This window comes from Lampetra fluviatilis, chromosome 13 (assembly GCF_964198595.1).
Source record: "Lampetra fluviatilis chromosome 13, kcLamFluv1.1, whole genome shotgun sequence".
NCBI lineage: Eukaryota > Metazoa > Chordata > Hyperoartia > Petromyzontiformes > Petromyzontidae > Lampetra > Lampetra fluviatilis.
In genome coordinates, this window is record NC_136287.1 from 5,395,952 (window position 1) to 5,410,444 (window position 14,493).

General features: G+C 43.7%; 1 protein-coding gene across 1 annotated transcript; it reads right to left on the bottom strand.

Annotated features, from left to right (window-relative positions):
* Positions 1-623: 623 nt before the first annotated feature.
* MARCHF3 (membrane associated ring-CH-type finger 3) lies at positions 624-10,884 on the bottom strand. Its single transcript, XM_078862128.1, has 5 exons — positions 10,314-10,884; positions 5,625-5,761; positions 3,778-3,982; positions 1,756-1,971; positions 624-1,167 (listed from the first exon to the last, which is right to left on the bottom strand). Exons 2-5 carry the CDS (start codon positions 5,681-5,683, stop codon positions 1,006-1,008), a joined length of 642 nt encoding a protein of 213 aa, XP_078718254.1. The 5' UTR covers positions 5,684-5,761; positions 10,314-10,884; the 3' UTR covers positions 624-1,005.
* Between the last annotated feature and the right edge of the window lie 3,609 nt (positions 10,885-14,493).

Genomic DNA, 14,493 nt, shown 5'->3' on the forward strand with positions numbered 1-14,493 from the left:
AACATTAATGATTTGATTTCTGTATTTTTGCATTCTTTTAAATGCTTAATTTATAGTTAACTGCTGTTCATGGTTTATGTTGGTTATATTTAAAATGTTCATTAAAAAATGCTTGGCCAAGTATTAAAGATCACAAGTTGATAAATGATAAATGCAGTCTAAATGCAATACAAAATATACATTTGCAGTTACACATTTACTGTACTTCCCAAAATATGTTAATATAACTTTTATGTACTTCTATGTAGAGCCACAATGATATAGGGAAAAGATTTTTGAAGGCTTTTAAAAAAAAGCTAATGTTTATATATATTTTATAAAATTTTAATTTTCGGTCTGATATGCTTATGAATGACAACATTGAGCATTTTATTCCACAATTTTGTTTGACTTGTTATATTTCAAATAATAAACTTCAATATTACTGTCAGCAATTATGGAAAACTTAAATTGCTACTTCTGGTAACATTTAAAAGTAAACCATATAAATCTTGACTTAAAGCTTTCGTGACTGCAGGAATTCATACTCTTTGGGTCTTTCGGTAAAGTCACGTATGAAAGAATAAGAAAAATCACGTTTCGATCGCATCACAAGCAATCATCTTCAGGTGTATTTTTTCACCTGAAGACGATTGCTTGTGTTGCGATCGAAACGTGATTTTTATTATTATTTTTCTTTCTACGTGACTTTACCGAAAGACCCAAAAAGTAGTAAACCATATACCCTTATTAGTTGCTATACATGCGCAAGCTTGTTAACTATTTTATCTGATAAACACAAGTACATGTTTTATTTCAACCACTTTGACCCAAATGTACCTGTCAAAGCATGACATTACAGTCCAATCTGTGTTTAGGCTGCAGGAGATGGTTATCACATGTTGTTAACTTGAATTCCTAGCAGTTCCAGAGAACTTCCCCAGAATGGTCAGTCAATGTTGGGACATAAGTTCGCCGTGTGTTGATAGTTGAAAAAAGATTTCTGAAAGTTTCCTGACATACCTATCAGACTACAGTCTCTGAAGAAAGCCGCTTGCTTGGCTGGCGAGGGCCCAGTAAGGGGTTCTGGCAGGCAGGCAGGCCAGTGGGTCGCGGTGTGAGCAATTTCACTCGGTGGTGCGTCTTCCTCCACTCTTGGTACAGTCGTATGTGATAGCGTACAGAAACCTAAAAAAAACATCAAGAGCTAAGGTTTATACGATTCCCAAAAACAACTGCTAATGTAGTGCAACAAGTGGCACATAAAAATATACAAGTTTGTCAAAAATCTTTGGAAAGAGTAAGTGTAATAGACCCCCCCCCCCCTAGGGGATCACATTCTGAAGTGGAAAGGGCAGGCCACATCAGGAAAACTTATGGAGAGATGGACACCATTACGGAGTGGACATTGAGAAAAGGCCAAACAGGCAGAGGAACGCGGCAGCAGCAGCAGCAGACAAATTGAATAAGTTAAGAAGCCACAACAGGAAACACTTGGGAATAGGAAGAAGAAAATGGAGCCATTTGCCTAACTGTAGCAACTTGCAATCTACCAACGAGATACATTATAAAAACGTATGAATTATGTTTAGTAATGGTTTTACTAAATTGGTACTTTTCTGAAAAACAAGGCAAGGATAAAGATAGTGACAATTGAACCACAACTTGCATAATTTAAAATATTTTACGTAGGTGGTCCACCGAGATAATCACAAATAAGAGTTGTTTTCCATAGGAAAACAATCAAAATGAGGTGCTGGATGAAAAAAAACTCACTGCTGTCCAGAAGAGGTAAATCGTAAGCAGAGCTACGGTAAGTCCGATGAGCCCAGCGGCCTCGAGTTGACTGCGGTTGCCAGATTCTAGGTGGTCAGCTGCCCCACGGAGGCACAACCACCCTGAGATGCCGGCCAGTGGTGTGATGAACAGGAAGCATAATGTATCACTCAGCAGAGTCCTTCGCTCCTGTTTGGGACTGGGGTTCCTCAGCCACTGCAGAAAATTCACAAACAAAATTATATAAGCAGCACTGTTTTTATGTCTCCACATAAATAAAAATATGTTTTAGTTCATCAGTCTATTGGCTTTCCAGACCAACATCCAGGAGAAAGAAAACTGAAATGGTTATGATCTGTTTCTTCAGTAGTCAGTCTTGTTAAATAAATGTTTGGTTACGAAATTTTATTGGCAAGGGCAATCCATCTAAACAATGGGGCCCTCTGCAATAAAAAAGCACTACAGAAATAAGATTAACAGTGCCACATTTTTCTTGTGTTTTCCACAATATTATCCACATTGTGCTGTTGGGTGATGAGATAAAGTTTCCATTTGGAACTCGCACAGCAGTGCTACCTGGTGTGTTAGAGCCGCACACAGATGGCGATTCCAACTGCTACTTTTGAGACCCTTTCAAGTGACATTTCTTACTCTAGGGGAGGGGGGTGCACTTTCCCACACCATGTTTTGCAGATAAGATTATATTTAGTGATGTTATTATGTCTAAGAGTACAGTACTACAGTATTAGACAATATAATTTTTTTACCAAAATCACCTTGTGATGAAATACAAATGTACTAATTATTATTTGATGGTACTAAAGCTCATAAGTAACAATTTTCCTCTACTGTAAGATAGGCACCGAAAATCTATTCTCTTTCCAAGTTAGTTATCAGGAATGTGATGGTGTTTGAAGCCCCCCATACCCCGTTAACTCTCAGGAATGATGGCCTCTGTTGGCTGGCAGACAGGAATATTCAAGTGCAACCAGTTAAAAGGGAATCTAAATGGTTCGACAAAGTTGTCGTTGCCCTCAAATATACATTTCAACAAATAGAGCAAACTCCAATTGTATACGATTATCGATCTGAAGTAATGAATGAAGCTGGGGCCATCGACTCGGATTAAACATCAAAACGACGTTTAACACATCTGTCTTGCATCATAACATTTCGTTAACTGCACTACAATATAGTACAACTGTCAAATGAAATTATAAAACCAGATACTGTATATACATTTCCCAAAAGAAAACACTTAATAAACAAGACCTTATCTGCACACACAAATACGGTGCATCTCCCAATTCTATGAAGATGCACTGCATTTGCTGAAAAGCCATGGCCTTATATACAACAATAAAAGCCAAAGTGTTAAACCTTCCAAAGGGTTCTATTAAGGACGATTGGCACTTTATGTAATCAATATTTTGTTATGCCGTTAAAACTTCACAATAATGAATGTTGTACATTCAGTTCATAATAGAAGAATAAAACAACATGCTGGAATAATAATTTCAATTTGTAACACACACGGTTATTCACTGCCGGAGACAGACAAGGACTCAGAGGAGTGAGGAACCACAGACAAGCATGAAGTATGTATTATGTTGAACTTCTTTTGCACCGTATGTAGCCAACCATGCTAATCGAAGGTGCGGGCTGACAATGCCTAAGCTCCGCGGTCCTCTATATATTAAAGTGTTATTCACCATTTAATGAGTATTTACATGTGGGGAAAACCGAAGTACCCAAAGAAGCTCCATACGTGCGAGGGGGAAACTCAATTCCATAGAAACGCAAGTTCGAGTCCACATTTTGCTGTATGCTACTGCCCTCTTCTGACAAGCCAAGGTATGGCACTTGAACGCCCAAGGGGTTGGGAGTTTTGCAACATTCGTGCGCTCCACCAACCCTCACCACCACAGTGGTGCATTACAGGCGTGGGCCACCATCGCCCAGAAGCACAAGTAGGTACAGTACTTCCTCGCAGAACAAATGGTCTTGCATACAAAAACGTACCTGCGTTAACGGTTGTGGCTTGCGCTCAACCAGAAACTGAAAGTGGCAGAGTTCGCAGTAGCTGGTGTTGGAGGCTGCCAGCCAGTGCTCCAGACAGCTCCGGTGCACCCAGCCCAGGGTGCCAGTGCACTCACATGGCGACAACAGCTCCTCTTGGGCGCTGCCCTCGTGACAGATCCGACAGAAGGGGCTTTCGCTTCCCGCACTCCACACAGGACCCATGGAGCAAAAGACAGGAATACAAAATAAAAATCCAAACGTACAATTCAGGTTTGTAAATAAACTAGAAAATGCCTGTGAAATTTCACCATGATTTTGTTTACGACTGTTTTATTGTAGCTATGGCCATGCACGACGGATCTCAAAGTAAAATAGCCGGGAAAAACTGGCTAAACGGGATCATCTGTGTAACAAATAAAAAATGCTTAAACACTGGTTGGTCATGAGCACTAAATGATTAACATATATTTCCTGTGTATTTTAGGATGCAAAACTGAATATAACTCGACCGAAAAATTGCAATTCAGAATCGGGTATATATTTATACATTTAATGGTTCTGAAGGTTCGTCAATATTTTACAGATGGTTTGTGGAACGGTTAGCTAGCATTTTTTATGCGTTATTAAAACTTTAACGATGTGAGACTTGAATTTCGTTATGTTTCTCATTTAGAATTGAGTAAAATAGTTTAAAAAGCCACCATTGCAGGAGAGTAATGATTTCCAATTTTAGAAAACAAGTGCCATTTAAAATCTAAAAACGATCCCACTTATCAAAACTTCAGTCTTCAGAACCAAAACGAATCACAGGACAACTTTATTCATGTTAATGGAGCAATTAAACACCATTAAAATGATCTGTCATGTCATGCAGAGAAAGATATTTTTTACTCCCATAAAATACGCAAGGAAGGTTTAAGTAAATCGGTTATTTTATCCATATATCAAAGCTTCTTCAAATCTTGGATGAGTTTCAGATATGGCAAGCTACAATACCAGATCTAGCCCAAACCTGCATATAGTTAAAAAAAAACTTTTGAAGAATAACGAGACCAACATGGCAACTGCTAAAGGTATAATGGTTTTAAATATATATTCTTTAACACAAGAATATTTAAGACCATTGGATCTATATGCGATTCATCCAACCCAACAACAAAAATGCCATGTTATTTTTTATACAGAGGTAAACTTTGTTCATTACTTATACTACCACCATATCCTTGATAACACACATCATGAGTGTTTTGTATACACAAGCAGTTGGCTTGAATAAACCACCAATGTCCCTCCTGTGAAGAAGTGGCATAGCAGTCTGCACACTGCACTATGAACCTGGCCACCTGAGTTTGATACTTAGCCATAGCTAACATCAGTGGGAAGTAATATATGAAACAATCCTTTGTCTCACCCTCTTCACCAACCCACAATGACCAGTGTGGTGAAGTATGGTAAAACAACCCTCATAACCGACATGATGTGGGGAGGCCGACATCCAGTAGTAAATTGACAAAGGGCTGTAAATTGTTGACAATTACTGCATTCTTATATGCCCCTATTTGAAGAATAACTGCTTTTCCTATACATTGGGTAAAGGTAAAGATGCAGCCTTAAAACTGCTTGCCTACACCACTACTGCCAAAAGGGCATCCACTCAAAGGCGCTCCAGAGACCTCTCTAAAATATTATTTTGCCTAATTGTCCGCACTGGCCAGCCGTCCTGGAAAAGGTGGGAGCACCCACACTTTACTCGATCACTCACATGCAGGCTGCCTTTCGACCAAATGTTCATGCAGGGTAGAGCTACGAAGAAAAACACAGGGTTACGTTCAAATGCGTGGACCAACCTGTACTGGTCTCCCCCATGCTCAGAGGAAGGGGCTGGCTTCTCCTCCGTTGTGGACATCTGACGTGCTGTTCATTTACGCCACCGGGAGGGCATGTCTGTGGATGCCTGAGGAACCCTCCGCCATAACGCCCCTACCTACAACAGTGGGCGCAAAAAAAAGTGTTGTACGAAACATTGCGAACGCATCAGCGATATTACCTCAGCTGTATAGCGCCGTATTAATCAGCCCGGCACATCCTCAGCATACCATCATCATCCATCCGTAAAAACACCACACCCGACAATGCAGAACACCAGACGTGGGAGGAATAAAAACTGAGGCTGGAATTTACGAAGTGCTTAATTAGGGTTTGTATTTTGTATCCTAGCTAAAGGACCGAATAACAAAAAAACACCCTCCACTGATAAGGATAAATTATATTATGCTTTTACATGTGTTTATTTTGAACCTTGCATATAAACAAACACAAATTGCACATAATAAGCTGGCTTCAACCTCATAAGCAATGAACCATAAAATTACCATTTGTGGGCTCGGAGCGGATGAAAAACACCCTCCAATTGGAGAATGCAGCAACAATTAGAGATGAACCAAAACAAATTCCGGTAATGAGAAACTTATTGCAATTTTGTAATTTAGGCATTACATGTACAGCATATATGTTGTGTGACTGGCCAAAGGTGAGTCAAGTGTAGTTTAGTAACGAAGATTAAAGTTTGACAGGGCAGCCACAATAACTAGTTGTGCATTAACTTACTGTCTACCCACATTTGAATGTGGACTGTATGCAGCACAACTGCATTCCTAGAACTTCTACAATGTTTTATGGTGAACAAATAACAAACAGGCACTCTGCCACTGTACGATTGTGAAAGACCTGTACTTGTGTCCAGCAAAACGAACACATGTATCGCGCAACTGCACTGTCGGATTTCAATTTTCCAGAGCACTTCTCTCTGGATATTAACCACTTTTGATAACAAGGCAGTTGTGTAAGCCAGAAGCCAAATCTTTCCAAATGGCCACAACGAGAAATTGCCAATCCATACTTGGGAGACAAGCGGTTACTCGGTTTCGTCTGAAGTACAGTCTAAACAATACAGCACTCTAGTTGTATTGTGTATTTGTGAGTCGTGGCCTTAAAAAGTGAACAGAAATACTCACCACGGGGAATATTGCAATTTTACCAGGGCTGATTAATGACTAGTACGGCTCAGCTTCTTCCCACGTTATATGGGTCTGTACAAGTACCCTTAGGAGCGAATACGGAATCACTAACTTATGCTTACTTCACCTTCATGCAAAGCTTGGGTGCAAGAAGATATGTCTGCGTGTCAGCCGCATAATTCTAGCACAAAATGATATATTTAAATTGGCCTCGAACCAACTTGGGTAAATACGCGTTGTTCCTCATTCGCACACACAAACTATTGAGATAAGGAAGTCCCAGGTGTTGTAACAACTATGCAGAATACTGTACACAAATATAACTTTTCATAAATCTACCGCTGAATGAGGGTCTTCCCCATGTCGTGAGGGGTTAAAAGACCATACTTCCCCATGCTGGTCAGTGTGGATGGGTATAGAATACATTAACCAGCCAATCCAATTTTAATTCCAGGCCACGGTTAACGTCAGTGGCGAGTGGCATCTAAAAATGGTTCAAGGCCACCCACTTCACAAAGCCGCGAAGAACAGAGTCGTAAGGAATGGTCAAACTTGGCCCTCATACAGTGGTGGATTAACAAATAGCTGTAAATACAGAACATTATCCACGATTAGAGCAAACGGTAAAGTGTATGCAACTTGAGAAATGCACCGCATACAGTACTACTGTGAAAGTGATGCTAATGCCAAGTGAAAGCATGTGGTCTTTGACGAACAAAAACATGCGTAACATCCATCCAAATAAACATTCGGTGTTTGAATACTCTGCCGGGGAAACATCCCACACTGCTGCTAGTTTTGCATTCGCCTCCCAGCACTGACACTAATAACACTGTGTAAGTTTTTTTTGTTCCTGGGAAGGAAGTGTTATTTCGAAATTGCTAATGCCTCAAAAGAACAGAAAATGGCTATTATTCCCCATAAATTTTGCTTTTGTGACCAGGACAGTGATATTTATAAATATACTTATTTTCAATGAGAAAACGGGCGAATGTGTGTCTTTTCGTTCACATAAAGTCAGAAAAAACACATATGAATCAAAATTAACATCTATTTATACTAAAGTAATACAAAAATTACGACCAAAGATTTAGACACCAAGGCGCACTACCACAGGCGGGACTGGCCACAGCAAACCGAGTTCTCTGTGGGGAGGAACAACGCCAAGTGGGAGCCACTGGTGGACCCCCGGAAGGTGCTGATGCCACCACAGCACATCAAATTGGGCCTTATGAAACAATGTCAGAGCTGTAGAAAAGTAGTCGGCAGCCTTCAAGTACCTTCAAGACTTCTTCCCTAAGCTGTCTGAGGCAAAGGTCAAAGCCGGTGTCTTTGTCGGACCACAGATGAAGAAGATCCTGGAGTGCAATGAATTCCCCAAGATGCTCACTAGCAAGGTTCGTGGCTTCCTGGGCAATCACAAGGGCGAAAACTATGTGGAGCTGGTTGAGACTGGTGAAGAACTACGGCACAATGGGATGTAGGATGTCCCTCAAAGTCCATATCCTTGATAAATTCAAGGAGAACATGGGAGCGTACTCGGAGGAGCAAGGCGAGCGCTTCCACCAGGATATACTGGACTTTGAACGCCGCTACCAAGGACAGTATGACGAGAACGTGATGGGAGACTACATTTGGGGGCTGATTCGTGAAAGTGGTTTACAGTATAACCGTAAATCTCGAAAAACTACTCACATCTAATTCTTTTGTAGTCATTTATGTATTACTTCAGTATAAATACATGTAATTTTTTATTAATGGTTTTTTCTGACTTTATGTGAACGAAAATACACACATTTGCCCGTTTTCTCATTGAAAAAAGGTAAATTTCAAAATATAACCGTCCTGGTCACAAAAGCAAAGCTTGTGGAGAATAATAGCCATTTTCTATACTCTTCAGGCATAAGCAATTACGAAATACCACTTACTACCCAGGAATAAAAATTGTGTTACATAGTGTAATAAATTCACAACACTTTATCCCCAAAGCGTCGTGAACGGTGTATCCAAAACTGTCAACAAAAGCCCAGACCTTTAATACAGTGGGGCTCATGAACTTTGACTTACATTTCCACCACCACCAAAGATAAAGTGAAGTGGGGGGGATTTGTGAACGATTCTATGCGTGCATATGGCAATATGTCCAGGATCTAAATGACAATGTCGTGCGGTCTGCTAGGCCACGGTGAGAGGCACTTCAGGATGGAATTCGTGTGTAGTTTTGCTGTTTACTGTATGTTCCGTAAATTGGTCATTTTGGCTGCAAGGTCACAAACCCACTGTGGATTATTTTCAGGAACTTATTTTAGAGATATCTTTAAAAAAAACACACACACACATTGCAAGATTAATGATTAAAAACAACTACTTTTGTAAGAAGAGGTCCTTCCAACACAGCACACCACACGGGTCAAAATAATGAGAAACCCAGCTTTGTGACCACACACACATTAAGGACGTGAAACGTGATCTGCGGTGATAGCATTGTAAATTATAAGGCAAGCTTTAAGGGCACAACGTATGAACCTTGACGTATCAAAATTGCACAGCGACAAAAGGCAGCGTACCCACCACACAAACTGGCACAACAAACCCGAAACTCGACTTTTTAAACCCAGGCTATAGCTTGGCAACATTCACACCACGATCGTGACCGCCAAGGCCCTCCTCCCTCCTCCTTGACACTGGGGTGTAAACAACACGCAACGTAGAAAAATCGCACGTAAATAACTGCACGATGCGTCAACACAGATGTACAAGGCGTTTTCTGTGGCAATATACGCAGCCACACGGCATGTAGATCAGGTTAGGTTTCATGTTGTACACTATTTCCTACGTCTCAGTCGTGAGGATTTCCTTCAGGCCTGGACATTTGTTTTGCTTGTTGGAGAGACATGGTGCAGATAAGATGTTGTTTTTTATGAAGCGTAACATAAAATCATAAAATCACCTTTCCGAATAATCAAGATATTTCTGTTGTTCAGATCATCGGTACACCGGTCCAACTTAATCATCTTACAAACCTCGCTTTTTTATTTGAGCCAAGGCGTAGTACGTGATGTGGTTGAACACACTGCGACAGCCCAATCATCTGCGGCTGACGCAGACAAATGATGAGTCGTGGGCACACCAAGATAACCTTCATCGAGACATTTAAACCTCGTCCACCAGTCGAGGTGGTCCTTATCTGGAAACAACACGGCAGGCAATTTGGCGAGATGTTGCCCGCTACTCAAGATTGTAAATGTGTGTGGCCTGGCCTCTCCATCACACACCTCTATTATGGATATTGCTCGCGAAAGGCACACTACTACGTGTTAAGCTACTCGTGACGAATTGCCACGTTCCGTTTACGTGACAACCCACACTAATGGAGCCGTGTCGGGTGGTGGCGGGTTTAACGACACATTTATTTTCACGCGATCTAACCCCCCAAGCCCCACCAAAAAAAACCATGTATGTTGCCCGTCTTTGCTTCTAACAGCAGCAGCAACTATCCATCACACAACAACAACGTACCTTGTTTTGGTCTCCCCCCCCCCTTGATCCGTCTCGTCTCTCTCCCGTCCCACCGCAGAGAGACCAAGACACCACCACCACCGTCGTCGTCGTAGTCAGGGGACTCTACACGACTCTTCGTCCTCCTCCTCCTCGTCGCCTTCTTCGTGTCAAGCGGACGACAAAGGGGGGCGGCTCGGAGACACGACGCTCAGCTTGGCGTTCAATGGCAAAGCCGCCTTCTCGTCGTCGTTCGCCACAACGCGGACATTGCCGAGCACAGCTGGCGGCGCCAGGCCACGGCCCACGCCGGATTCAGCAACAACAACAACCACCACCACGACTAACTACCACCACGCACAACACAGCACGTCACTGGTGTAGTCAGCACAGGCACACGGCGATTACGTTACGAGTCTATTGCTGCTGCTGCTGTCAACCAAAGTGATTGTGCTCGCGCCTTCCTCGTTGCCGCTGTTGTTCTGGTTGCCTACAGTACTACAGTGCTGAGGCTGTGCAATAATAATAACAACAGCAGCAGCAGCCAGCAGCACTGCTGACGTCTGGTACGGTCGTGCGTAGCAAGACGTGGGGGCCGGTGTGATGTGTCACCACCCCCCTCCCCTCCAACCCCGTGCCCCTCCCCTCCCACCCCATGCCCCTCCCCTGTTACCCCATGCCCCGCCCCTCCCACCCATGCCCCTCCCCTCCCACCCATGCCCCTCCCCTCCCACCCATGCCCCTCCCCTTCCACCCCATGCCCCTCCCCTTCCATCCCATGCCCCACCCCATGCCCCTCCCCTTCCACTCCATGCCCCTCCCTTCCTACCCCATGCCCCTCCCCTCCTACCCCATGCCCCTCCCCTCCTACCCCATGCCCCTCCTACCCCATACCCCTCCCACTCCATTCCCGTCCCTCCTACCCCCTCCCCTCTCACCCCCTCTCTCCCCTCCCTTCCCCCCCATCCCTTTCCTCCCCCCCTGCCCTCGCCCCTCCCCCCTGCCCCTCCTCCCCCGCCTCCTCCCCCGTCTCCCCATGAACAGACAGCCCCAGCCCTGGGCCCCAGTGTGGGCGGAGATGTCGGCACCACGTGCTTGGTGAGCTGCTAATGAGATTCAGATTTTCATGCTGCACGGACGAGAGAATGAATGCGTGCGTGCGTGCGGCGTGGCAGGGGAGGGGGGTCATCTGTCTGGCTTGGCGTGAGTGATAATAACGGTGGCGCGCAGTAGTAACACTTGTGCCTCGCAGTCAAAAGTTCCTGGATTCGATTCCCGACTCCGTGAGAAGTTTTAGCTTAATGTTCTCCACCTGTTCTGCATGGACGTTATTTGGGTTCTCCGGTTTCCCTCCCATAACTAAAACAAAAACAGTGCCCTTGCAATTGGCCAAACCCATCCCAATGGTGAAAAATTAATACATTCCTGCGGAGGGAGCTGGTAGGAACGTTGGGTTGCTCGGTCAATGGTCAGGGTCAACGGCAGCGTGGTGTATTCCGCAAATATGGCCGACTGTGAGGGCGGGCACAAGCCGGCGTGAGTAGGTTAAACGTTGAGTTTTATAAGGGCACCACAGGGTGACCAGCCCCTCCCCACCCAGCCCCTCCCCACCCTCCCCACCCAGCCCCTCCCCACCCAGCTCCTCCACACCCTCCCCTCTCCACCCAGCCTCACCCCTCCCATTTTTGGATGCACGACGGACGGACGGACACAATAATCCCCTGTGGGCTGGTCTAACAGGAGGTTCCTACCAGTACCAGAAACTTACTCAGTTGAGATCACGTATAGCAACATTGCCTCTACCGTCAACACTTGGCAGGACCTTAATGAAAAAGAGTTTAGACCGAGGCTTTCCTGGGTAAACAAATGTAAGAATAATAATCATGTATTGTATAATGCACATCAGCATAACACTTTTTAATAATTATTAGCGATGAGAATGTACATCATCATACATACACAATTATTAGCAATAATCTGCAGCATCAGTTACCATGGTGCAATGGTCAGCACACGACTGGACTGGTTGCTGATTCGATTCCACCGCCCAGCATGGCATTTGAAACAATGGGGAGGGTTTTTGTTTCAACAAACAGCCCACGCCGCTGTTCACCTCGCAGTATTCATGAGTACAACACAGTCGATCGGCAGGTGGAATGAAGTGTGAGTACACCAACCTCTGCTGCTCAACGCTGAAGAGTAGACCAAATACCCTAATATAGTTGGTTCTAGAGGAGCCCTTAAGCCAACTGTGGCATGGGCAGCCTTGCACCTTTGCCTTTGATCATCATTAAGTACTCAATAATCATATCACAATTAGTTATCAAATATAAATATCTATGAACCTTGCTGGCTCAATGTTTGGACCCCTTGGATCATCTAGTCACATCCACATCATCACTGATCATACTCATAAATCACAAAGAAGGGTCATTACCCAAAACGTTGCCCATTCTGCATATATATCTATATATGTAGCGTCAGCGGAGCGGGAGACAAGGTTTTTTTAGAGCACCTTCTTTATTAACGCCTTCACAGGTTCACAGGTTCGCCCTCGCACTCTCCCGAGTCGTTTAGCCTCACATTAACACAACCCTGTAACACCGATGGCACCGACCGAGACAGCCAACAATGATCCGGCTTCGCACTATCTAGCGAAGACGGCAGCGACAAAGGCGGCGAAGACGACGGCAGACCAGACGAGTCCACTCCCAGAACCGGCAGCCACGAGCTCCCGCTCTCAGCTGGTTTTATGCTACCCAGCGCGGCCTGGCTCTGCCCTGGCTGCGCCTCCCTTCTCGAACCAACTAGCGGGTTCCAGGGGCTTCCAGATGGGGTCTTCCATGACCCTTGCCCCAGTTCCTCCACCCTGCCGACACACCGTGTATATGCTCACCAGCGTGTGTACCGTTTTTATTTGTGCTTCTATCACCGCTATCAACACAGTATCACAACATGTTTTGTTTATATTGCTATAATCATTACTGTCTCCCTCGCTTGGTATGCACTCCCTCGCCTCGTATGCAGGAGGTTATGGGTTCGATCCCAACCTTGACGCCTGTATATTTGGAGTTTGCATGTTCTCCTCGTGGTCATGTGGATTTTTCTCCAGGTCCTCCGGTTTTGTCTCCACATTTAGACAAATGCGTGTAGAGTATTTGGCTGCTATAAAATTCCACATGATAATCCAATTTGTTGGGTTATCATTTGTGGCCAGGTCGCTTCTGTAAAAGAGTTATATAAAAAAACAGTGGGCCTTACCTGATAGAATAAAAATAGTTTAAATAGTTTACATTTTTTAAGAAATCATTTCTGGGGGTAACATGCGGTTATAACCAATGTTGAAATGTGTTGTAAACATATTCCCTTCAGGTCACTTAATAATAAAGTGTATGCACCTGAACCATTGGGATTGTGCACGTCGGTTATTTGTGTCTTGTTCCTGATCTGGTTTTAGTACAGATTTGAAGTTTTCGTGATTGCAGGGATCCATACTCTTTGGTTCTTTCGGTATAGTCACTTAGGTATAAAATAAATTAAATGTATTTCGTCTTTTGTTGCCTATATAGCCTCTTGTTGCAGCAGCCCCTTTTGCCCACTTCAGCAATTGTTTCTTGCTGTGGTTGTCCCACCTGATGACGGACGCTTGTTTTACGCCCAAAACGTCGTGATTTAATTTATTTTATTTTATACCTACGTGAGTTTAACACGTTCTGGCGAATTGCCCGATGATGCTGGATGCAATTACCAGCGAAACGTCGTACTCAAATTGTAAATGTTGTGGTTTCACGCTTCAACACACCGGTGGGCTAAAGCAGTGAACTATTTGTCTTTTGTCAACGTGACACTTTTTTACTGATTGGCCGTGTCGGGTGGTGGAGGGTTACGACACATTTATAAATAACGCGATCTAAACCCAAAAATCGTTGATTATGAATACCTACGTGATTTTACGGAAAGAACCAAAGAGTATGGTTTTAGTACATTTAGTCTTTCTTCACATTCGGTAAGCATGGCCAACCTAGTGAGGTCGCTGTCTGAACAACTTTTATTATATGAAAAAAGGAGTGTCTACTAACCTCACCTGACATGTGACACACTTAAAAAATTATAGGCTCTGTGTATTCTAAGTATGGTGACGGTTCTTACCCATGGGATTGTTTGTATGTGCCAGTCATCATTGCAGTACCATATATTTAGA

Coding starts and splice junctions, on each gene's coding strand:
- MARCHF3 (XM_078862128.1), bottom strand. CDS start 5,683: ATGTCCACAACGGAGGAGAAGCCAGCCCCTTCCTCTGAGCATGGGGGA. Junction 3,983..5,624: donor CATGGGGGAGACCAGTACAG/GTTGGTCCACGC, acceptor TCCTGTGTGGAG/TGCGGGAAGCGAAAGCCCCT. Junction 1,972..3,777: donor AGCCACAACCGTTAACGCAG/GTACGTTTTTGT, acceptor AATTTTCTGCAG/TGGCTGAGGAACCCCAGTCC.